The sequence below is a fragment of the Rhineura floridana genome, chromosome 1 (assembly GCF_030035675.1).
Source record: "Rhineura floridana isolate rRhiFlo1 chromosome 1, rRhiFlo1.hap2, whole genome shotgun sequence".
NCBI lineage: Eukaryota > Metazoa > Chordata > Lepidosauria > Squamata > Rhineuridae > Rhineura > Rhineura floridana.
Window position 1 is genome coordinate 252,541,777 of NC_084480.1, and position 26,656 is coordinate 252,568,432.

The following is a 26,656-nucleotide window of genomic DNA, read 5'->3' on the forward strand; positions in this document are numbered from 1 at the left end:
TTGCACTATATCACTAAAGTGAAACTGCATGAATTAAAAAATAAAAAGCAAGGAAATGTTAAAGAATTAAGGGTAGGAAGAGGAGGAACAACCTTATAATTAAACCTGATTAAAGTGGTGGTTTCAAGAAAAGTCTGGAGGAGGAGGAATATGTGTCGTCATCAATCAAGAAATGGAGTGAAGGAGTGGAGAAAGGGGAGGAACAAATACTACCCACCCTCTGTGTGATGAAACATAGCAAGCTGTCCATAGGGAAAGATACCTGCTATACTTGGCAGATGTAGATGTTTGGCTGCAATTCTGGGCCTGCCAAAAAGCAGAAAGCAACCATTGGGTGGCATCAAGGGTCCTCTGGCTAGAGGTGCCAAAGTGTTCTTATAACCGAAGGACACTCTACTGAAGGGTTCTCATATCTATCAAGCAAATCCATTTCAACTATGTACCTTTTCAGACACGTAGCAAACCTTAACTCTAGTTCTCAAACTACCTTGTAGGTCTGCATGTACAAAAAATGGAAGTACTGTGGTAGTTGGCCATCAGTCTCTTTGGCAGTCCTTGCTGTAGTTGGTCTTCAGTTCCACCTTTTTCCATATGAGCCTGTCTGTATGTTGAGAAAATATTTGGAGTTTTTCTTTGGCTGCTGCCACCTTCTGAGGTTAGGTGGGCATCAAATGGAGAGGGGGGCTTTGCTGATGGTGGTACTCATCTCTGGAATGCTCTCCCCTGGGAAGTTTGCCTGGTGCCTTTTTTTGGTTATTGTCTATAAGGGGCTCTGGCAACAGAAATGTTGAAGGGTAGGGTATATGTTTTTAAAGTAAATGTTGCTCATTTATGGCTGAAGTCACCTTCTGTTTTGCAAAATGTACTGAGACCTGATTAAGCTTTCCAACAATGGAGAGCTATCTTGCTCTCCAACAGTGACTAAAGGCTTTCTATGGAGAGGGCAGCTTTTATTCTGAAAAGGGAAAACAGTATTTTATGTGAATAATATTTCAATACAATGGGGAAAAACATATCCTGCCAAACTTGGGAGAGATACTTGGAGTTGTCCTTCACTTCTACGCTTGTTGCAGCAAACACAGCCCATAGTTGCCTCATGGAAATGAACTGAACAACTGTATCCTGAAGTAAAGTCTCATGACTTACAACATCTAGCCTAATTTTTCTACTTAATTTTTTTCTCTCCTTCCCACTTCCTGTTGTAGGTAATATTTTGGCTGGCGAAGAATTGTGGAGGACTCAAAAGCTTGCCACATTTTTGTATTACCCAACTCTGGAAAAGCCAGAAAAACTGCCCCTTTGGCAGCTCAATTTCATTTTTCCAGAGGTTTCCAAGAAAACATAACTAAACTCAGTTATCAGTTCAAAGAACAATAACTGCATAATTATAACCCTATTATGAAGGTCTTAGTTTGTCAGCTCTCATGTTAGCACTTGGTCTCAGTTCCAGAAATATTTACATCTTTGGCTTTCTCATGCCGTAGTGCAGAAACAATAGGATGCTGCTGCTGCTGCTGCTGCTGCTGCTGCCTAAGAAGCTTATTGCAACACGTTTTAACCAAGTTACTCCTTGATGCCAACTGGAGAGGAAGTCTTGTGACACCATGTCTGAGGATGAAGTGGAGGGGGGCAGAGGAGCAGATAGCATGTGAATGAGAACACAGACAACATAAGGCAAAACTAAAGAATTATAACATGCTATATAAAGGTCAGTGACTCAAGATGTTCTAAATTAAGTTTTATCACCTCTTAGGTAATACATGTTGCTTTCATTCCAGCAAGCTCAGTCTACCTCAAGCTCCATATGTTCCCTGTTCTGGTCTCCTTCCCCCTGCCATTATAAAGCCACTAAACTGCATTCAGCTCATGCATCTCTTTCTGTCTGAGCCCATGTGGGAGGTCATCTCCAAGAGCATTGCTCTGGGTACTTTCCATTCTAGAGGCCACCAGTGTGGAGAAGAGCTCTCAATGATGGTCCTTCTTCCCCCTGTTGGTTTTTAGACAAACCTGGTAAGGCCACATGATTCAAAAGGCCTTGTATAGCTGAGGGGAGGAATGTCTTCTTTTTCTTGATTTGCTGCTGTTCCAGATTGTTTCTGTCACCCAATTAAAAATCTTAATTGATCAATCATATTGAGAGTTGGGTCTATCAATTAAATTTGCACACTAGTAAAAACACTCCAGAAACAAAAAGGAATATTTTCTGTATTAAGAAGGTACCTATGTATTGTAGCAGACATATTCTCTCCTTTATGAGGAATGCCAGTGAAGGTGGTGTTTGCTACCTGCAGTTTTTGCAAGAACTTATATCACAAATATAAGAGAGCCAGTGTGGTGCAGCGGTTAAGGTGTTGGACTACAATCTGGGAGACCACGGTTCGAATCCCCACATAGCCATGAAGCTCACTGGGTGACCTTGGGCCAGTTACTGCCTCTCAGCCTCAGAGGAAGGCAATGGTAAACCCCCTCTGAATACTCCTTACCATGAAAACCCTATTCATAGGGTCCCATAAGCCAGAGTTGACTTGAAGGCAGTCTATATCACAAATTATTTTTAAAAGATCTACAGCCTGATCAATTAAGGTATCTTTGTCAATTAAAACTTTTTATAAAAACTGGTTATTTTAACCCATTCATCATAGAAGCTTATGAACAGCCCTGCTAGATCAGACTCAGAATCTTATTGACCCAAGCATCCTGTTTCACACAGTGGCCAGCCTGATGTCTCTGGAAAGCCCACAAGTTAGACATGAGGACAATATTACCTTTTCCCACTGTTGTTCCCCAGTAACTAGTAAATTAAATATTGATTAGATGTTGCTGCCCTAATTTTAATGGATGCTGTGAGCCATTCTGAGTGGGGAAAGGCAGAGTACAAATATTTTAGATGAATTCAATTCTGGGTCAGTATTTTGATGCACAAAATAATCACTTTTCTGAGCAAGGAAAACCTAGTTTTCTAGCCTAATTTGTGGTAATAAGATTGTAATCCTATGCACAGTTACTTGGGAAGAAGTCTTACTGAACACAGGGAGACTCACTTTAGAGAAAAAAAGAGGCATAGGATTAGGATTGGGCACTAAATTATCCATGTTGCATACTAAATGTTAAGTGAAAGAATTTTGACGAGCAGAGCATTCACTTGTTTTCAGTATTTTTGACCATTGTTCAAGTTATATTTTCCATGTAGCAATCCATAGCTGCTGTACTCTCTCTCTCTCATACACACACATGTAATTGCAGGCCTGCACTCAACTTTAAGCACTTGTCTTACTTTGATTGTTTCCAACTTCTAAGTCTCTTCAGCCTCTGCTAATCACATCTTTAAAGTTCTGCTTCTTAACAAGTTTAAATTTGTGCTCAGCAGTGTTTCCCTCTGCATCCAACCCCTAAGACCATACTCCTGGAATACGATTTATACAGAATGGTGACTTAATGGATCTGGGTTAGTTAATAAAAAACAAAAACAAAACACCCTCCATTCAAATCTAAAACATGAACAAAAGGCTAAACTCACAGCAGTCCAATCCCATTTAAAAGTGACCCAATTAAACTATAACTTTAGGACAAATAATTAGTTCCACGCTGTAATTATTTAAGGAACAATTTGTTTACTTTGTAGTCACACAGGTTTGAAAGTATGAGACCTGGAAACTAAGTCCCATCAGCCCCAGCTAGCTTGGCTAATGGTTAGGGATGGGACTTGGAGTCCAGCAACATCCAGAGGGCACCATATTGGCTACTGCTGTACTAGAGTCCCACTTTTCTTTGAGACAATACCATGGAAATAAAGAGAACTAAATTAAGCAGTATCCCATGCAACTACATGGTTAAAACTTAATTTTATTGTTCTTGTATAGCAGACACCAAGGCAATGAACTAGTTAGCATGCAATGTTAAGCCAAATGATGGCTTAACGCTAATGTGCAGGATCCCAGAGAGGAGATCACTGCTACTTTGCTCCTCCCCCATCCTGCTGCTGCTGTGCTGTCATAAGGTATGCCACTGTTTGGTTTAATGTGTTATCTGAACCCAGGGTCATGGTTTGTCTTTCTCCAGTCATAGCATGAACCCAGGTTTAGATGACCCACTAAGGCAAACCAGGGCTTAGCTCACAGAAGTGCCGCAGGAGGACTGGGGAAGAAGGACAGTAGCTACATCTCCTCTTCAGGAACCACTGTGTTTGTGGTAAGCTGTAGTTTGGCTTAGCATTACATGTAAACAAGTTCAAAGTCAGATGTTGAAATATCCTTTATTTATCAGCCATCCTTTCTGAGTGTGTGTGGGGATGTTCTGCATATTCTAACACAAAAGAAAGTCCAAACATATTCTAACAAAAGTCTTTCAATAAAATGTCAAAAACAAACAAAAAACAGAAGCATGACAGCATTAATAAGCTTTATTTTATGTCAACTATCATGGTTAACCAGACATAAGACTCCACTGTACTCTGAGGTACAAAAGTATCTATGCTACGAAGGAGCAAGGGGAATCAGACATCCATTTACCAAGTAGTAACTCATCATGGTGTGCGTGTAACCACTGAGTAAGCTGGTCGGCTGTAAAACTTTAGCAGACTTCTGCATCTGGTCAGAAACCTGGGGAAGCAGTAGGATTGCCATCTCCAGAGAACATTAAGCCATAATTCAGCATTACAAGAACAAGCCTCAACAAACCCTTGGGCTCACCCCTGCCCGTCCACTGCAGGGAAGAATTCAGAAGTTTTTGTTTCTATTTTAAATTAACCACACCTTGACATGTTGTCAGGACCCAGACAAACTGTGGCTATCTTAACAATGGTTAGTGGAAACAAACCAACTTGTAACCATGGCTGATAAAGCTGGCTTGGCTTTCACAGATCATAGTTAACACAGTAATACCTCAGTTAATGAGGTATTCCTGGACATTTCTTCTTTAACAGAAACTTTGGTACCTGAAGCAGGAATAACATGGAAAGAATAGGGATAGATTCCTACACCACAAAAAATAAGAGCAGTTTAACATATTTCAGCAAACTTTTAATTCAAAACAATACACGTGTTTGAAATGAAATAACCAGGTCTGGTAAGCCTTGCATAGAGACTACTTGAAGATTTCTTCCAAAATGCATCCAGGAATGCCTTGCCTTTTTTCTTTTATCATGTAGTATCTTGCTATAGTAAACTAAAGCTTTGACCAGAGTTCTCCTCTCTGTATACTTGAGCAAGCAGGCAAGGAGCAGCCACAGCCACCACCACCCCGTGCTTGGTCTCTCTCTCTGCCATCCTTCTCTACACTTGAGCAATATCTCTGCAGTAAACAGTGCTTCCAAGGCACCCAAAGCACTGTTTACTGTGGAGGTGGCTGCGCCACCTGGCAAGGAGTGCGATTCCAACCATGTGTGAGAGAGCTGCCTGCAGCAGCCGCAATCCAGTAGACAAACAGCCACATTCTGACTACCGTATATTCCGGCATATAAGACGACTTTTTAACCCAGGAAAATCTTCTCAAAAGTCGGGGGTCGTCTTATACGCCGGGTGCAGCAACAGCGGCAGTCAACTAGCCTCCCAACAGCTGCGGTATGAGGAAGTCAGGGAGAGGCGCCCTCGCCTCGCTGGTCTCCTGATCCCGAGAGCAGCGAGGGTGGAGAAGCCGAGGACGTGAGTACCGCGCTGTCCCAGGGAAAAGCGGATCTGGCAGGGATGGGGTTGGCAGTGACTTTCCTTCCTCCGCGGGAGGGGTTCTTCCTTTGCAGCAGCGGCGGTGCTGGTGGTTGTATCCCCTCCCGGTGTTATGGCACAACGACTACTTCAGCACGGGCGTCAGTAGTGCCTCCTCCCTTCCAAACTCTTGTCACTCAGAAGACGACGGAGGAGGAGGAGGATCTTGGCCCCCAAACCCTCTCTGCAGTCCCCTTTCCAAGGGGGAAGAGGAACACCCCGATTGTTGATAAACTCTCCGGTTTCCATGCCCTCTGCCTCTTTTTAGACTCGGACGGGCCTGATTTTGCTTCTGTCAGTAACGCTGGCTGGGCTGTCGTGCCATTCTTTTCTTTGATGCCCCGCGAAAGTTGTTTCTTCCGGCGGGCCCCGCCGTGCTTTGGCCGACGGCGTGAGGTGGAGTGTGGAGAAGCAGCTCCTTCAGTTGCAGGCGAGGGCGGCTCGAAGATATTGGGGCAGCCGGGAGCTATTAAACGTAAGAATTAGTTGTTCTCCCTCCCGCCTCCCCGGCGGATTTGCTTGCTGCTACTAAGTTGCAACTGGAGGGGAAGGGGTGGGAGAAAAGAATTCAAGATTTTTGTTTTATAGCCCTGGGAGTCAGGGGGGTGGAGTAATGTTGGGTGTTAGACATCCACTAGGGGAAGGCGGTGTTGTTGGATGCCTTAAGCCGGATGTGCTAGGCAGCTGTTGGGTGGCCCCCTCAGCTTCTGCGGCTCCTGGTGGAGCTAATGCGCTGGTAGATGGTGCGTCTCTCATTCTTCCGCCTCCTGTGCAACTTTTGCACAACTCGTACATCGCCACCGACTTGGCGCGCGGCGCTGGGTGCTACTGAGCTGTGCTGCTTCCCGCAGCCCGGCTCCATCGCGCTCAAGACAAACCCTCCTCCGGATTATTTTATTACCGTATATTCCGGTGTATAAAACAACTTTTTAACCCAGGAAAATCTTCTCAAAAGTCGCGGGTCGTCTTATACGCCCAGTCGTCTTATACGCTGGAATATACGGTATGTCAGAGTGTGAGTCCCCTGCAGCCAAAAAATACTTTGTTGTTGTTGTTAAAAGGAGCATCTTTCCTGAAGGATTTGTTAACTGAGGTATTATTGTACCAGCCATGGTTTAGGATACCTGTATCAGAGAATGAGAGGGGAGGGAGGGAGGGAGCATGTAGGCCCAAAGCTTGCTGTGGTTGATCCTCACAATACTAAGCCATGGTTTGATGTCAGATGCAAACTGGGCCACTGCCACTTGATGGGCCACAGAACCCACCCAGATGCAATTCCTTAGACTCGGTTGTAGAACTAGACATTTGTGCACCAATCCAGGTTTTTTTTGGCAGCTTGGCTAAAAAATAATCAAGTTTAAATGGCTAACAAATCAGCATATCAATTGTAAGTGAGGCACGCACATCTAAATGGCTAGGTTTCCTTGCAATAAACCGGGAAGCGACTCCAGCTTCCCCAGAAAACTTGGCCACATAAACATGCATGCTACATTCACAACTGGCCATACTGTCTGCATGTTTTCGCTACTGAAACTTGGGTACACATGGCCAGTAATGTAGGATAGAAATTTTCTAGTGAAAAGTTTTCTACTGCTATATTTTTCCATGGAAAATTTCCATTTTTAGAAATGCACTGCTTTATAAAATTAATAGTAACATAATGAATGAATACAAATGAAATGAGGCAATTGGAATGGATACAATGCCATATTTATATATCATATTATATAATTAACCTTTTTCAGGTGATTATCTCTAGAAAAGACACATGTGCATTGCTTTCCAGGGGAGCTAATATTAGTATGTTGCCAGTTTTCAGTACCTTCATTTTATTTCTTAACATAAAAATAATGTGAGGGAAGCATACCCAATTGAGTTGTCATGTTTACAGGTATTCTAATAAAGCTTTGAATTTGTTTATATAAACTTTAAACGACATCAAGAGCCCTTTATCGACCCCCCCCAAAAAAATTGAAAAGCAGTTCCACTGTTTTGTCTATTGGAAAAAACTTTTCAGATATTTATACAGCATGTAAAATCCACATGACACACTTTTTTAGTTTTTTCTTTTTGCTCAGTATAGCAAGGATACAAGTCAGATCAGATCTCCTGCAATTCAGAGCAAGAGAAAAATGTCTGTGAAACCTTCTCAATCATTTTTTTTTAATACTGACACCACTTGCTTTCAACAGCCAGCTGAAGTGAGAGTTCATGTACATGAGATTACTTTTTAAAAGCTTAGAAATGCTATATAAATTACTGTAACAATTAAACCAACATTTGCTTTGAAGGGAAAGCATATTATATTTTCACTACTTGAACAAAGATGATTGGTATGTCATATGAGTAAAGCTTTCGTTTCTAAATTGCATTAAGCTCCTCTTGTTAAAAGTTAGGAAAGTAACTTTCCTGACATTAGCCACTTAGATGATCCATTAAAGATTCACAGTTAGTCAGACAAATGACGAGATAAAGTATCAAAAATGTAACTGGTGCTGTCTAGGGTATTGTTTACTATTCTTGCAAGTTCTCGGAAGTATTCTTCACTCTGAGAAGGAACATTTGTATGAAGCCCTCTGTGACAGGCACACTGTATTTCATTAGGTTCACAGCCAAATATAAATAAATAAATATCCAAACCATTTAAACATAGTGGGAGGAGATGTCCATGAGATACTTTGGTATATATAGAAACAGAACAATTAATAGAATATGGGTGTCTCTCATCAACCACAATGAGCAGCAATGAAAGAAGATTCTGAGGATGCAACCTAACACAGAAAAAAATGCTTTGCTGTTTTCCAAACCCTAAAGCTAAATTTTTAGGAGTACTTTACTGGTAAGATAGATGCTCCTACACTTCTTGCCTGGCCTGACCATTACATTAAGAAAATAGGAACCTGCCTTATACTGAGTCAGACTATTGGTTTTACCTAGCTCAGTATTGTTTACACCAGGGGTGTATTTTTACTGGAGGCCGACGGAGTCTTTTTTGTCATGTTTGAAAGACATTAAAGAGTCTGGAGAGACACAGGAAGCATGCCTGAGAATATCACAAAGGTGACTCCTGTTGGTGTATTTGCTGGGCATTTTCAGACACCATATAACATTGCTGAATTGACATGGTAGGGGCCATAGTAGAAGGGAGGTGAAAAAGCCCTTAAAAGGAGCTAACTAGATGTTATGGGGGAATACATGGCTACCAACTATCTGTACTTCCCCAGTAGTGTCTAATAAAAATAACCACATGATGTGGCCTCATGTGTTGAAGAGGGGGACAAAAATTACCAGGGAGACAGAGGTAGGAAGCAGTCGTGTATTTCATATGACTTAGGGTTCACAAAATACAACTTGGAAAGAAAATTAGAAACATTTCTGTTTTCTAACTTCAATTTTTTGGGATCCAACATCAGATAGATTGCAGAAATAAATTTCTAGTAGACCCAGTTCCCAAACCCAGGTAACAGGCAAAGTAATAGTTTTATTTCTAAATATGCCTTATGCAGGTCAAAGATCCCTGTCCAAGGATTCATAGGTTGTACATCATGCTGACATTACTCAAGAAATACATGTATTAACTTTGTCATATCTGTGCCATATGTTTGTACACATTAGTTACAGGTGCCTTTCCTATTTCTTATCCCCCATACATCACCTATCCTTTGCTTCCTTTTTTTTTGTTATGGTAAACAAAGACAAAACTGTTAATTCAAGGTATTTAATGCATTGATTCTTTGATACTGAAGAATGTGATATCTCTGAAGCTTATATAGCATTAGATGGCCACAGCACTTTGATGGGAAAACATGCCATTGTATTCTACAATAGCACAGTCTCAGAGTTCTAGAGTTCCTCTAGTTCTCAGGAGTTTGCTTGCTATTTTAAGCAAATACTGTCCAACTTGTATAAGCTGCAAACATTTATCATGGTGCTAGTGACGAGTCTTGCTTTTTTTAAAAATCCTCCCTTCCTGACATCACTTGGAAGAATTTACCCACTCCTGAAAGTAATTTTCCATGTGTCGCTTACTTTAGAATACAAACTGTATTATCATTTAACTTGTCATAGCACTTGCCTAAAACTCAAGGGAATCAGAGCAACAAAACCAGAGTACACCATAAAAGGAGAACCTTCACAGAAAAATCACCAATATTTTGTTTACAGATGTGCAGCTTTTGCAAACTGACAGTAACAAATTACTTCTTGAAGTAAACTGGCCTAAGACTGCTAAGGGAAAATGTCTCATATGTGTCTTGTTTAAAAAAGTGTGATGGACAGAAGTGGATCAGTAGAAGAAAATAGTAGTTAACTTTTTAGGAGAGGCCTTGGGCTCAGGGAAGCTACACTCACTGAACATTGGCCTCAAATCTTGGAGGTATAGGGGAATGTTGTTGATAGCAGGAGTAAAGGAAACGCATTGTGCTCATTCCACCACTGAATGATCAATCTTGCGTTGAACTCTAGAATTTAAAAGCAGATTTCATGACCAATCCCACAAGTTCTGGAGCTAACCCTTGGCAAGCCCTGGCTCAAATTAAGCCTGGCAAGCCCTGGTTCAAATTAAGCCTGAGATAGTGCAGAGATGAAGAGTTAGGTGCAATATGAGTGTATACGGATCATGTTTCCCCCCATGTAAATTGTCTGGTTCACATAATCAGTACCTCTGCATGAGCACACCCAAACACCCAAAGGTGGGTTGGGCAGGCACACATGGAGGTCATCAAGTGTGACCCATCCCCATGGTTGGTTTGGGAAAGAGTGATAATTCAGTGGTAGAGCATTTGCCTTTCCTGCAGAAAGTTCCAGGTTCAATCCCTGGCATGTCCAGGTAGGGCTGGAAGAGAACTCTGCCTGAAACCCTGGAGAGCCACTGCCAGTCACTGTACACAATACTGAGCTACATGGACCAATGGTCTGATTCAGTATAAGGCAGCTTCCTATGTTCCCATGCTGGGTTCCTGCTGGAAGGGTGGGATATAAATCAAATAATAAATAAATAATAGGGAAACTGGGAAACTTTCTGCTGCATGTTTCATAATATGGCTTTCTTATTAACAGAATCCTTTTTCTGCTAGGCTTTTAGTCTGACTAGGAAGCTATTTGTGTCAAAGAAGAGCCACAGAGCTGCACAGTATACCTTTATAGTCAGTGGGTCACCACCCCTTGTCTGCAAATAGCAGGCTCTTTAAATCCTAATTTATAAAAGGCCCAATCACTCAGAATTCATACTGAATCTTATTATGCTGCCATCTGTTATATGCAACTATTAGATATGCTGGATCATACATTTTTCCCAAGCTCCCACACTACATAGAGTGTAATGCAGGTAGCGTTTTGCTATACTAGTAAGAAGATAATTAGTGCTCAGACACATCAAATTAATCCAGGTTAATTGAGAACAAACAGTACATCTGTTCGGGTCTGTTTTCAGACTAGTTTAATTTTTCTTGTTTCTTGCAATGAAAGAGAGCTCCCGCTTCCTCCAATGCATACAAAAATGTTCTAGCATTGTAGATGACTTTTCAGTGATTGTATATTATGTATTATGCACACAATAGGTATTTGTTCACAACAAACTGCTGAGCAGTGAGCTTCAGTTCAGCAACACACACTGCCTGGTACCACAATTCAGTCACAGTCTGAGAAATCTATGATGTCATTTCCTTTAGTAGGGCAGGCTGACGTGCCTGGCACTAATTCTCAGACATGAAGAACTTCTGGTTTCCATGGGGAGGATGCTGACTGAGGTATTCCAACCACACTTCCTACCAGCATTCTCTAGACCTAGGCGTGCACACACGCATACACGCTTTTGGACATCTGAGCAAACATTAAACAGGATGACATAATCCAACACCACAGGTGCTTTCAATGCCTCCCTTTTAAAAGCATAAAGAGTCCCAAATCCATTACTGATTTAACAGTGTTTCAATTTGAGCCATTCATTTCCTAGTGGAATTAATATATTTGGGATCCAAAGGCTGAATAGGCTCCTTTATGGAAAATTTTGGAAAGTACGTGGAGGAGAGTTGGGCTGCTACAACTATTTCCAAAGTGGGAAACAAACCTAGAGAAGTCCAAGTTTGAGGTAGGAGAGAGATTACTAGACCAAGTCTCAGAGTGACAGGATGGATGCACATTACTCAGTTTGGATGAAAGATGAAAACTCCATATGGATAAAGTTATGATCATTGTTATTGCTATTTATTAATTGCCTTCCACATATATGCCAAGATAATGTACAAAATATAATAAGAACAGGTAAAAACAGTTACAAAACACAAAAATAGCAGAAAGTAAGTTTTAAAACAATACAAAAGGGACACCTATGGCAGAGACCTATTCATCGAGCTGGGAAAGCTATTCATCGAGCTGGATACAGGAGCAACCACAAACTATGCACCTGCTCTGTCAGGATGGTGTTAGGATCAGTCTCCAGAAACGGGGAAATGTAATAAAGGGGTAACTCACAACAAGGAGAAGTTAAGGACAGAGATTACAGGAAGGTATTTCAGGGTTGGTGAGTGAAAGAACATGCAAAGATACAAATGTAAGTAGTAGGCAAGGGAACTGAAAGGGGTGATTAGACTGAGACAGAGCGTGAGAAGGTCACTTGTTTTCAAATCATTCTGACACAGCTGGGGTACACAAACACTCCAGACTCTGAAAGACAGGGGTGAAATAGGAGGTAGGAATCCATCTTCAGCAATCTCCTACACTTTTCTGAAAACTGAAGAGGAGAAAAGTGGATGCATCCACTCCATTTTTCACATGCAGCCACCTTGGAAACACTCGAAAGAAAACAGGGAGTACAGTAGGGCCCCACTCATATGGCAGGTTATGTTCCGGACCCCTGCCGAAAAGCAAAAACTGCTGAAAAGCAGAACATTGAATAGAATGGCACGCGATGCCCAAAAACCGCCGTAAAAATGGAACAAATGCCGTATGAGTGGGGCTTTAGTCTAATTGCATCTAATTGAGACCGCTGCATTAGCGAAACGCCATAAAGCGAAGTGCTGTAAAACAGGGCCCTACTGTATGTGAGATGACATGTATTCCTGATTAGTCCCTAGAAAACAACAAGCAAGGGTGGGGGGGAAAGAGTGACATAATCTCAATGGGGTAATTTCTAGTTCTATAATTGTATGCTTGAGGGTGGGAATGATGGAGGAAGAAGTAATGGAGAGGCAGACATCTACAGGTTAAATAGGGGATTATATTTAATAGTAGTGCTAAAGACTTGAAGACACTATGGCAAGGGAACAGAAAAATGTAAAAGCAAGATTGGCTGGTTCTCTTTTTCCAGGGCTAAACCAATCCTAGCCAGCTGGAGCCCAGCTGTTGGGTCTCACTCTTCCTCCCACACATGCACAGATCCTCCTTTCTTGTTCTTTCATGCTTGGCTGTTAAGTGATCCTTGCAGGAAGCGACTTTGGCTCACACAATTAGTTCCCTGCCAAGGTTTTGCCCTGACCCAAATATTATTTACTTGGCACAGTGATTATCCTCCTGTTCTTACTAGGAAGCTTGAGACCAAAAGCAATATATACGTATATGGATTTGCAGTGGAAGGCCGGTGATGCTGAAATAAAAGAAACTAAAGTCCCGTGCCAATAGCCAGCAATTTTTTTTCACCAGGTGGAAAGATCCACTCCCCATTTAATATTTTACCCTATGACATTTTCTAAGCAGAGAAGCTTTAAGTCTCTAACCTGCCTGGAAATCACAAAATATCTCAGAAGCTTTTTATGCCTAACCTCACATACATAGTTACTGGTTGTGGTTACTCACCACCATTGTCAGGTTATCATTTCTACTGCTCAAGAGTACCAAACACCTGCCTTTTTAAAAATAGAAAAAAATATTTAAAAGCCCTTCTTAAAATAAAAACACAAACCAGTACATGAGTATACAACCACCTGTCTTTAATTTTGAAATAAGTGGTGCACAAAAAAGGTTCACATGTTCTCCTTTACTTACCCCTATAGAGGAGGGCAGAGTGCCAATGACTGCATTAGAGCTTGGAAAAGTTACTTTTTTGAACTACAACTCCCATCAGCCGAATCCAGTAGCCATGCTGGCTGGGGATGATGGGAGCTGTAGCACAAAAAAGTAACTTTTCCAAGCTCTGATTTTGACATTAGCTACACAGCTCTATTTTTAAGTGCATGGTTCCCTCCCAGCCCCCACAGCCAGCCAGTGTAGGGACCCCAGCACAGGGAGTAGAGGGCTTTAACCCTTTACCCCCCTGCTACGGTCTCTCTCCCTCTCCTTCCTCAGTACTTACAATTTGCATAAGGTGGGGAAAAGTAAATGTTAAAAACCTGGACCTCAAATTGGGCCTGGATATGGACTGGGAGCCAATGAAGCTGATATAAGAACATAAGAAGATAAGAACAAAGTGCTGGATAAGAACAAAGGTCCATCCAGTTCAGTATTCTGTTCTCACAGTGGCCAACCAGATGCCTACGGGAAGCCCACATGTAGGAGATGAGCACAGCAACCCTTTCCTATGTGTGATCCCCGGCAACGGGTATTAAAAGGTGTACTGCCCTCAGTAGTGGAGATAATACACAGCCTTCATGACTAATAGCCATTTATTTGTTTACAGACATTGATAGTCTATCCTTCACTATGGAATCCCAGGGCAGGTTACAGGCAGCTCAATGCAAGTAAAACTATGTAACATCTTTGACCCACAAAGGCTTGGGCAAAAGGAGCACCTTGACTAGGCACTGAAGTGCATACAGTGAAGAGGCCAGGCACACCACTGACAAAGGATGTTCCACAATCTGGAAGCCATCACAGAAAAGGCCGTCTCATGTACAACTGTCCCACCAACTTTACATGGCGGCAGAACTGCCGGCAGGGCATCCCCAACAGACCTGAATTTCCTCTGTCAATTTGTCTAAACTCCTATTAAAGTTATTGAAGTTGGCTGCCATTAGTACATCTTGTGGAAATGAAGTCTGTATCTATTCACATGCTATGTGAAAGAATACTTCAATTGTTCTGAATCTTTCAACATTTCGCTTCATTGGATGACTCAAGGTTCTAGTATTTCATATGAGAGAGAAAACCTCACTATCTACTTTCTCCACAGCACACATAATTTTATACCCTTCTATCACTATTTCCCCTTGCCCCCCACTTGCCTTTTTTCTCCATGCTAAAAAGCCATAAACGTTGTAAAACTTTCTTCATAGGGAAGTTATTCTAGCAGCATCACCCGTTTCTGCACCTTTTTTCCAGCTCTACAATATGCTTTTTGAGATGTGGCGACCAGAACTGTACACTGTATTCCAAGCATAACATATCCAGTATCCAGTGCTTTTTTGGTAAAAAAAAAATGAGGTGCTGGTACTCATACCTTGATAAAAGTGCTGTGAGTGCCAGAACCCAATGGTTGCCATCAGCCAAAACAGAGGTGCCGGTACTCCATAACAGTGAGTACCATCACACACCCACACACATAAAAGCCCTGGTTTTATCATAGATTTGTATAATGGTATTAGTACATTAGCAGTTTTGCTTTCCTAGTAGGCTCTTGCACATTATGTCAACATTTTATTGAAGCTGCCCACCACGATCCCAAAATCTGTTTCCTGGTCAGTCACCACCAGACCAGTTCAGACCCCATTAGCATACATGTGAAGTTAGGATATATTTGTTTTGTCCTAATGTCCATCATTCTATGTTTCCTTATACTATTTTAATATTCATTTATTCCGTTTAGAGACACCCTTTTGGAATCCTTTGTTGTTTTTATTACTTCGAATATTTGTTGTCATCAGCAAACTGGGCCACCTCACTTCTCCCCCTCAACCCCACATCATTTATGAACAAACTAAAAGCACAGGTCCCGGGACGACCCCACTTTTTATATAATTGGTTAGTGGCCTGTTTTGGATGGGGTTGTACTCCCTTTAAAAGAGCAGGTCCATAGTCTGGGGATGCACCTGGTTCCATGTTTGTTGTTAGAGGCCCAGGTGATCTCTGTAGCTAGAAGTGCCTTTCACCAGCTTCGGATGGTAAGAGAGCTGATGCCATTTCTGGACAGGGATAGCCTGACCACTGTTGTCCATGCACTGGTAACCTCCGGATTGGATTACTGTAATGCGCTTTATGTGGCTCTTGAAGTTGATCTGGAAGCTGCAGCTGGTGCAAAATGCGGCAGTGAGACTACTCACTGGAGTAGGTTATTGCCAACATGTCACTCTGCTACTAAAAGAATTCCACTGGCTACCTATTCACTACTGGGCTAAGATCAAAGTTCTAGTTTTGGTGTACAAAGCCCTATACAACTTGGGACCAGGACATCTTAAAGACCATCTTACCCCTTATATACCCAGTCGATCACTGTGCTCTGCAGATGAGGGCCTCCTGCAGATACCATCTTATCAGGAGGTCCATTACACACAACATAGGAAATGGACCTTTAGTGTAGTGGTAAGCCATATCAAATGTTGGATTTTAATTTTTTTAATTGTTTTAAAAAGGAGTGATTTGATGTCAGACCCCATCTCTACCTTGAATCAGATAAAACACAAGCATTCTATAATACATTTCCAAACCACTATGTATGGCACACAGAAATCAAAGAACTACCTGTTGTTACAGCATTCAGAAGAGTAGCTGCAAAATCCTAGAGATGTGACTAAACAGCAAAGAGACTTCAGATTTTGGATCACAGGCATCACAAGCAATTCTCCAGCATTACAACGATTTCTTTCTGGAGGGGGTTCTATGGATTTCTTCATAGTCAGTACAGGGGATAGGAAATGGCAAACATTCTTGGGCTCAATTTGCTACCAACTGTAAGACAACTGGATGACATAGCTAGCTGGCATAACTGACGACAATCCTTAATAGAAGTTTCATATGATCCAAGAGAAAAGTTTCAGTTATTTGTGAACTCCTCCCCTATAAAACCTATTGTGGCACCGTGTGCCCTAATAAGCAGTACAAACCTGTAAAGAAACTAGCTTTAAAGCAAATCAAGCTAAAATTAATGATTCAGTAACTTGGGAAGCTTGGAGGATGGCAACAGGGAGAGGGCTTTCTCAGTGGTGGCCCCCAAATTATGGAATGATTTGTTTGACGAGGTGTGCCTGGGGCCAACACTGTTATCTTTTCAGCACCAGGTCAAGACTTTCCTCTTCTCCCAGACATTTTAGCATGTGTTATTCAATTGGTTTTTTAAAAAGTGTTTTTAAATTTGTATATTTGTTTTAATGTTTTTAATTGTTGTAAACGCCCAGAGAGCTTCACTATGAGGCGGTATACAAACGTAATAAATAATAATAATAACCAACAAAACTGGTAAAAACTTTCTATGATTCATCTCATCGCAGCTGATTCACCCATTAAACCTGTGTACGAAGTTTAGCCAAGTATAGATGCACAGGGAAAAAACTTTGGAAATATTCAGGTAAGCAACATGTTAGGACATGCACTGATCATGTTGTTTTCATTGTATTCAGAAGCATGATGCTTCTTACATTCAGCATTACAACACAAGGAAGCAAGGCTTATTCTTTACTTTTAAAACATTTAAAAAATGCCTAATGCACTTTCCAAGAAACAGCCAGGACCAATTAAAAAAATTAAGGAATAAGGGTATCCAACAAGCGCTGTAGCCAAGGCAGGTGTTCTACAAGGTGGATACTCTAATTATAGTTCTATCCACTCTGCAGTCTGATGAAACTATAACACACTGCAGTGTAGTGTAGTTGTTTCTCTGTAAACTAGGCAGAATAGGTCCCTCTAATCCAAAGCAATACTTTAAACAAGTGATCTCATTGAAGGGTGATGCTGCCTTGGCACTGCTCATTGCAAAAGAGTAAGAAGAGACATGCCTTATGACACAGACTGCCCCTATCTGGCAGAAAGTCCAGATGCTATGGGATGGCTTCAAGCTTGTTCTCAAATTACAGTGCCTTGCAAAAGTACTCAGACCCCTGACCAATGCTCTCAATATTACTGAATTACAAATGATACATTGTAATTTTGGTCTGTATGATATTTTATTTTGCAACACTGAAACTCAAAATCAATTCTTGTAAGGTGACATTGGTTTTATGTTGGGAAATGTTTGTAAGAAACATAAAAAACTAAAACATTTTGCTTGAATAAGTGTTCAATCCCTGTGCAGTGGAAGCTCACAGTTTACACACATGAAAGAAATTGCCCTATGAAGGAAACAATTACCTTACCATTGGCCTCCACCTGTGAACCATTAAAGTTACTAACACATTGTCTGAATAAAAAACCCATTGTCGAAGGATCATTGGTCAGGTTATGGATCTGAAGGAAAATGAAGACCAAAGAGTATTCTACAGAAGTGAGAGATAATGTAATACAAATGCATAGATTAAGAAAAGGGTATAAAATAATATCCAAGTGTTTAGACATCCAGTGCGCACAGCTGGATCAATAATCAGGAAGTGGAAGCTTCATCACACCACCCAGGCACTGCCAAGAAAAAGCCGTCCCTCAAAACTCAGTGCTCAAACAAGGAGGAGAGTTGTGAGAGAAGCCACAGAGAGGCCAACAATCACTTTGAAGGAGCTACAGAATTCAGTGGCTGGGATTGGAGTAATGGTGCAGCAGTCAACCATATCAAGAGCTCTGCATAACACTAGCCTGTATGGGAGGGCAGCAAGAAAGAAGCCGTTACTCAAAAAGTACTATCTGAAAGTATGTCTGGAGTTTGCCAAAAAGCATGAGAGTGCCCCAGCTGTGATGCGGGAAAAGGTTTTGTGGTCAGACGAGACCAAGATAGAGCTTTTTGGCCAAAACTCAAAGCGCTATGTGGGGCTCAAACCTAATACTGCCCATGCCTCAAGACACACCATCCCTACAGTGAAGTGTGGTGGCAGCAGGGGACTGGGCATCTTGTTAAAATTGACATAAGAATTGATGCAGCAAACTACAGGGAAATACTGCAAGAGAACCTGCTTCAGTCCACTAAGAAACTGAAGCTTGGGAGGAAATTCACTTTTCAGCAGGACAAGGCTAAAGCAACACTGGAGCGGCTCAAGAACAAAAAGGTAGATGTCCTACAGTGGCACAGTCAAAATCCTGATCTCAATCACACTGACAATCTGTGGGGCTCTTTGAAAATCGGGGTCCACAAGTGATGTCCAACCAACCTGAATGACCTGGAGTGAATCTGCCAAGAAGAATGGGCAAAATTCCTCCGACACTGTTTACAAAGCTGGTACATACTGTACCTACCCCAAAAGATTTAAAGCTGTTATTGCAATGAAAGGTGGCTCTACCAAATATTAATGTGTGGGGGTTGAATACTTACACAAGCAACATGTTTCCGTTTTTATGTTTCTTACAAACATTTCCCAACATAAAACCAATGTCACCTTACAATAATTGATTGTAAGTTTCAGTGTTTCAAAATAAAATATCATACAGAATAAAATTACAATGTACAATTTGTAATTCAGTAATATGAGAGCACTGGTCAGGGGTCTGAGTACTTTTGCAAGGCACTGTATTTTTGAGGGTTGTATTGAGAAGTCTGAACATAGGTGCTTTAACAGATTGATGGGGCTGTTTTTTAAAAATGTGTACAAGTTCCATTCCAAGGCTCAAAATACAGACAGAGCTGGGAGACAGCTCTGGGGAAGAACTTCCTTCTCTTCCACCCTAGCAGTTCTAGAGATAAAGAAGCTGGTCACCTAGAGCCTGCTGCAGTTCCCACCACCATAGTACTCAGATTTCGAGGCTCCAAACTCCACAATGGCAGAGCACAGACTGGACTGCACATACAGCCTGCACTGTGCTGTCCTGTATTAAAATGAAGACTGTTAAAAACACATTTGTTTGCTTAGGCTTTTCCCGACTTGGTTACTTGCCCGTTTTACTTAGATTGTATGTATATTTTAATACTTATTTGATTTTATATGTTAACAACATTTTACCCACATTGGAATTTTATTCTGTAAACTGCTTCAGGATCCATGCATGGGAAGCGGTGTATAAATTATTTTAATAAAAACAAATGATCTGGGAGCAATCATCAACTACTCACTCCTTTCTTCTAGATTTAGAACTAGTATCCCTTCAAGCTGACTGAACAGGATGACTGAATGCAAGACTCAGATTCTCTCTTCTATTCCAAGTGCAGCATCTGGCTACCAAAAGCAATTTGTAGTTTCCTATTGGACTCCGCCATAGGTAGTTTCTACTTTTCCATGGCAAGTGGAAAAAACGACATGACTGCTCTTTCAACAGCTAGCCATACTCTTAAAATCCCTAATGGGCACAAAAATCTAATGAAGTCACACTTAAAGCTGGTGAATTCTTAACTTCCATTGTTTTTAAGTCAATTCACCCAGTTCTCAACTCTGAGCTGGTGCAGGAGACAAATTATCAGTTCATTCAGAAAGTATATTAAGTAGTGTTCCTTGAATTATTTCATAACAAGGTTAACTCCCTGACATGGAATGTTACTCTTTAATGAAGATAGGCTTGGCATCATTCACCCTGGGAAAAGACACAATGTACTGTCAAACAAGAGCAATATTGTTGCCTCTAAGCTTCTCTAATATGTATCCTTTTGCATATATCCAATATTATTTTTTTTGCATTATGTACAACACTTTGGATCACATTTCAATATGTGTATTATGTTTTATCAACAGGGGCAAGAAATATCACTCTCCTTTTTTAATCATTCTAAATTGCACTGGATGGAGCCTCAATTTCTAGTTTGCATTCATGGATTTGTATCTGTACCACATAATAAAGCTATTTAGACTCAAGGTTTTCTCAAAGAATCATGCAAACTATAGTATTCCAAGGTAACCAGGGATCTCTAGAAGAAAACTAGCACTCACAAAACTATCATAACCAGGGGATTTCATGAAAGGCCCTGGCAATCAATGTTTTAAAATTTTTCTGTTTATGGTGTAGATACTGTTTGGGAAGCAAATGGAAAGGTATGTTACAAGTAGATTGTCTGCAGAAAGCACATACAAATATACCAGCCCAGTAACTGCTTTGAATAAGTTTCTCATAGTAATAATCTTATAATGGAGAACATTAAGATTCAGACTCTGAAGATGGAGCAGAGAGGGAAATGGCTCTATAGTGAAAGATGAAGTCGCTTTTTCTACTACTTGTCTGTTACATCTCTGTTTTGCGAGTTTATTTGCAGAATCATAAATTCAAAAATGAGTTGGTGTGCAAGAGAGCACGTTATGAGGAGCAGAAGTAATACATTTTTATCTGATAATGACAAAATAATTAAGACCCTCTATGGTATTCTTTATACCACAGTTAAAATCTAATAGCCTCAAGATAAAGCTTGCCAGTTGATTCATATAACTGCTGAGTATACACAGTAGGAAACTGGCCTATGCCTGACCAACATTAGATCAAACTGTGGCAAATTTCAGTAGTCCACAATACTAATAGGATTTGTTATTGCCCACTGCGTTCCTATACGGCACCTCACACCAGTGGTGGCCAACATGGTACCCTCCAGATGTTGTTGGACTACAGTTCCTATCACTCCTGACCATTGGCCATACTGTCTGGGGTTAATAGAAGTGGAGTCTAGGGACATCAGAGAATTCTGATGAAAACAGAAATGGGAGCAGAAACTGCTAATGTTTTCCTTTCCAAATATTTGGACGAATAAGCAATCAATCCAGTGAATACAATTAATATTCACTGTTGTTGCTTTTAGTCCAGAAATGATGTATAATTGATCACATCCCCCCCACTTTGCACTGACTTTCCTTTCATTGAAATGAATGGGGAGGAATAATGTAACAGTGTAATTACATAAGTTGTGTATTTTTGCTATAGCAGGGCAAACAATGTCATTTTTGGTGGAAGACCAAATGCTATTGAAAGGAAACAGTACTGCATGCGATGCATACAGGGCAGAATGGAAAACAATGCCTTCTTACATCCCTACTGCAGTGTAACAACATCTGGAGGGCAATAGGTTGGGGAAGACTGCACTAGATCCTCTTGCCCTCAATCTCCAATCCTGTATCTTTTCCCCTTAATAACAAAAAAAAATACTTTTCACATGTTACTGATAACAGGAGGTTACTATTTAAATGTTTGTTCTTTAGGAATGAGTGGGAGAGTTCAGATGATCAAATCTCAGCTTAGTAAGCCGTAATATGAATTAGCTTTTTGGCCTTGCACACTGCCCCATTGCTCATCCCTGCACGCAAGTCATCAGTTAATTATACTTTCTAGTTTAGTCTGACTTATGTTTAACTACAATTAATTGAAGACTTCCTGGTTTGTTCACTTGCTTGCATGAATGAAGGATCAAAGGGGCTGTATGAGTGGCCAAAAGGCTTTTTCATAACTTGGCTTATTCAGTGGAGACGTGATTGGCAGAAACATGGCCATTGCATCAGGACAACTGGAGATATTTTAATGTGGTAGACCAGGGATCTATTGGGAAAGTGAAGAAAAATAGCCTTTTGATTAAAACTGAAATCTCGACAGTTCTAAAAAGACACAAGAGAAAGGAACCTTAAAGACAGTTAGGGAAATTTAAATTTACAGCCTTCACCTTATAAACTGTACTTGAAAGGAGACTAGTGAGCCTGTAACTAGGAGAGAAAGAGAAATGCAAAAGATCCTTAGGCAAAGCAACTGGCCAGTAGGAAGTACCACAATGATTGATTCTAAGGTATGACAACAAAAGAACTCTTAGAACTTGACAGAAAGGGTAGGCATGTATGAACTGGCAACAATGTCATAGGTTAGACTGAACAATAGTTGTTTGCTAGAGAAAATAAAATTTAAAAAGTGATCCCATAACTGGCAGCCTTTCTAGAGTCCACATGCTTATTCAGAAGCACATGGTATTGTTGCCAGGGATAGGCATAAGCAGGTTGTCATGTGGCTGAATATATTTTTAGGCATAATGGAGTTGGGCACCAGATCATTTTTCAAAACAAATTGGGAGGACAGTTTTGCATGAGACATGTGCCATTTTTCTCCAGCAGTTAATGAAACTTCCTAGTTAAATCATATGATTTAGCAGAGGTTTCTGCAGATGTGTGTCATCTGCTTATAGGAATAAGATGCAGTTTATTTTCTGCCCTTATTTTGCTAAAATAATAGTCACTGTGTTCTTCTTCAGTGTCAATTTTGCTTTTCTTTGCCAAGCAACAAAATAGCTGGTGAAACTGGACAGCCAGCCAGATGGGCGACTAATAAATTCAATAAATAAATAATAATAATAACTGGTAAGCAACTCATTCACCCTTTATTTTGTGTTCAGTACTGGAGCCACTTACCAGCATAATGCACAGGGATTTCTATCTTCGGACCTATGACATAATGTCCCTCCTCCAGACTATGAGCTGTAATTGTGGTCCACTGTCGGCATGAATGAATCAAAAGGTAATCACTCTCTCTAAGACCTTCAATAGGTTCTCCTGTCAAAAGAAGAGAGCGGGAGAGAGACAGAGAGCAAGCAATCAACATCCTATTCAACAAGTAAGATAATTTCAAATTCCAAAGACAATGGTCATTTTTCAATTGACAATCAGATTCTACAGGTTAGTTTTAACTGCAGCAGCAGCAGCATGCACAATGGCAAGCAGGGCAAATCCATTCATGTTCAATTTTCATTGAAAAGTGTAACCTTCCCAACTCCCTCCAAAGCAAAAGTGCAAGTGTGCCAGTTTTACTGGCTCCAGGAACTTGTTGATGATCCCTGGGTTGCCATACAACATTCTGAAGTCAGCCCTGTGAGGCTCTCAATAGGTAAAAAATGATGTATGGCAGAACAGTTTCCATAACTATTTTTCCACAGTTATATTAATTTCATAAAATTAATGCCATGAACAAAGCACCATGTTACAGCACTGGAGCTGGGTACAGTAATTGTACCCCTCTGCTAGCACTAAGACTTCTTTAAAACCCCTGATCCTATGAGCTACTATGCCAGCAATCTAAGCCATGCCTCTTTAGAAATTCTCTACTTCTACACCATTATTATTTTGGATCCACCGGAATACATGTTATAGGATACCCAACTGAAATAACTTGCAACAGCCCTATGTTCTGAACATAGAAAATTGAATCATCCAGATAAATCATGGTGAAGCCAAACAAATTCCTAATCTTAGTTTGGAAAGGGCATCATAGACTGGATCCAGGCTAAGTTACTTAAACTTATACCTCACTGAAATTCATCAGACAGGTTAAGACATGGCTTAAGCCCACTGATCTCAATGGAAACTAAGTGCCACATGGACCCAACCCATATCATCAGAAATAAGCATTCCTGCCACAATGTTTTAAAGTTCTTTTAACATCTCACACACTTTCTCAATGGAATGGGACAAGAGGGACAAAGACATACCTACTATTACTGAGCCCAACAGAAATTTATTAATGCTTCAATCAGGGCTGTGGAGTCGAAAGCAATTTTGGGTGGAGTCGGAGTTGGTAGAAATGTACCGACTCTGACTTCAAAATAAATTTTGACTGACAATTTTTTTAAAATATAAATTCAAAATGTCAAAGAAGCTTCCCATGAAGTCAGTTGTAGTTGAGCATTTCACCATAACACAAGATGGAAAACATTTTGTGTGTCAGTGTATGACACAGGACCCAGATGAAGACAAATGCTGTGATGCCAAGATCTACGCATATTCAGGCAGCGATAAAAATGCTCCTATGAGAGCTTCCAATTTAAAAAGACATTTACAGCGCTTTCCAGAGTTGGAAGCAATTTTGGGTGGAGTCGGAGTCGTACAGTAGAAAAATGGAGGAGTCAGATTCGGAGTCGAAGGTTTGGCGTACCGACTCCACAGCCCTGGCTTCAATCTAGCACCAGTTTTCTGTGGACAAGTTTTATAGTTTAAAGAGGAAATTTACTACAGTTTCCCATCCTCTTCCAACCCATTAACTACCCATCCCAAATTCTGATTTTCTGATTCAAGTCAATCTTTTCGTTGTGCAAAACCTACTGTCACAGCGCCACTGCCCTAGATGCTTGGTAATGCCTCCTGTGTGGGAACCAGGTCAGTGAATATTCCACTTGTGGTGATTCTATATGACATGTATTGCCTCCCTATTCTTCCTCCTTGAGTGGCAAACTTGTAAAGTGCAGTTTAAGACTCCCCTCCGCCTACATGTAAGCACATTTTCCCTGCTGACCGGCCATGGAAAATGCAGGGAATGAATCCCAAGAAGAATCACACTTGATTCACATACATGATTCTTGTAGGGAGGCACATTCAGTGAGGTTTGCCTATAATGCCCAATGTCCTTTTTGCAATTGGATTGGGGAAGTGTTTCTCTGTCCCTGCAGGGAGTTCCTGGATGCTCTCAAACAGGTTTCAAGTATGCAACAGCAGCTCCTATGAAAGTAGTTCCCCAAGCTAGCAGTCATAGCTCAAAACTGATTAATTAACAGAGATAGACAGTACAGCAAGAGAATCAATTACTAGTATTACCTGTCTTAATGTGTTCATCACTACCATGCATCTTTACACATTATTTCCCAAATTTCAACCCAGGATAGAAGACTACCTATGAACCAATGCAACTTCAGTATTTTAAAAAGAAAACAGAAGACAAATTCTTCAAACTATAAAGCATATCTGTTCAGGTAGGCGTTCAGGGGAGGTCTGTGAGTAGGTATGGCTATTTTTGATACTGTTGGGTGAACTATTTTTGATACTGTTGGGATGAGAAGTGGTTTCTAAATAACTTTTATTATTTTTATTATTATTATTATATCCCACCCCTCCCAAAGGGAGCCCAGAGTGGCAAACGGATGATAAAGCACTAAAAACATCTTAAAAATAAAGCACCATAAAAATATCTTTAAAAATCAAAACGCCTTTAAAAAATCTTAAAAAACAATTCCAGTACAGATTTGTTGTTGTTATGTGCCTTCAAGTAGATTATGGTTTATGGCGACCCTATGAATCAGAGACCTCCAAGAGCATCTGTTGTGAACCACCCTGTTCAGTTCAGGTCTGTGGCTTCCTTTATGGAATTAATCTATCTCTTGTTTGGCCTTCCTCTTTTTCTACTCCCTTCTGTTTTTCCCAGCATTATGATCTTTTCTAGTGAATCCTGTCTTCTCATTATGTGTCCAAAGTATGATAACCTCAGTTTCATCATTTTAGCTTCTAGTGATACTAGTACAGATTATGCATAGTTGTGATTTTAACCTTTCTGTATATGCTTTTATATTGAGTGTACTATATATTTTCTTACTGTACGTCACACAGAGTGGTCAACCTGCCAGATAGGCGTCTAATAAATCTAATAAATAATAATATAACAAGCCAGGCATATACACCTTGTGTCTTATAGAATATAGAAGTAGAAAGGCAGTTTAATATTTTTAGAAAGTTTCAACAATGCCCATTTTTGTTTTGATCCTCCTAAAAAGCTTAGGAATATCAATTTTTAGCACCCTTGTTAAAGTATATTAAGTTGTTTAATGGGGAGCAACACATTTGAAAGTACTCCCTTTTTTTCAAAATAGCTGCTTCCACACTCATCTGCTATTATGAAGTATGAACACATTAACAAAACAATTTACAGTTGTCTAGTATATCCCTGACATTTCTTTCATATGAAGACATGCAATATTACATTTAATTACCAGTTTTTAACTCAGACCTATGGCTCATGGTATTTCAATATACTTCTATAGTCAGTGAATAACAGCACTTCTTTCCTATACACATGCTTATGCCAAATTATTCAACTAGCTACTGGCATTTTGCTAGCGCTTGAAAATGAAGGTGCAAACAATTATATTTCTGTGTGTTCATTATTTGGATTTTATTTTTATTTTCAAAACATAGACCACGTCAAGAATAGTCAAGAGATAACAGGAACACAGATTGCATGGTTTGTAAAAGGTGAAAAAATACTCTAACAACATTCCTCCTGCCCAAAACAAACAGCCCCCCCAAACTATG

The 26,656-nt window shown here is 40.5% G+C and overlaps 1 protein-coding gene across 5 annotated transcripts in view; it reads right to left on the bottom strand.

The window, feature by feature from the left end:
• Positions 1-26,656, bottom strand: part of GAREM1 (GRB2 associated regulator of MAPK1 subtype 1) — a 137,549-nt gene that overhangs the window by 79,060 nt on the left and 31,833 nt on the right. For 3 of the 5 annotated variants that reach the window (XM_061597949.1, XM_061597939.1, XM_061597975.1), the window contains exon 2: positions 22,997-23,137. The exons of 1 other annotated variant lie outside the window; for it this stretch is intronic. In XM_061597949.1, coding sequence (XP_061453933.1) covers positions 22,997-23,137 — 141 coding nt within the window. Of the gene's footprint in view, positions 1-22,996; positions 23,138-26,656 lie in introns of those variants that run through there. One more of the 5 variants, XM_061597968.1, reaches the window with a different exon arrangement.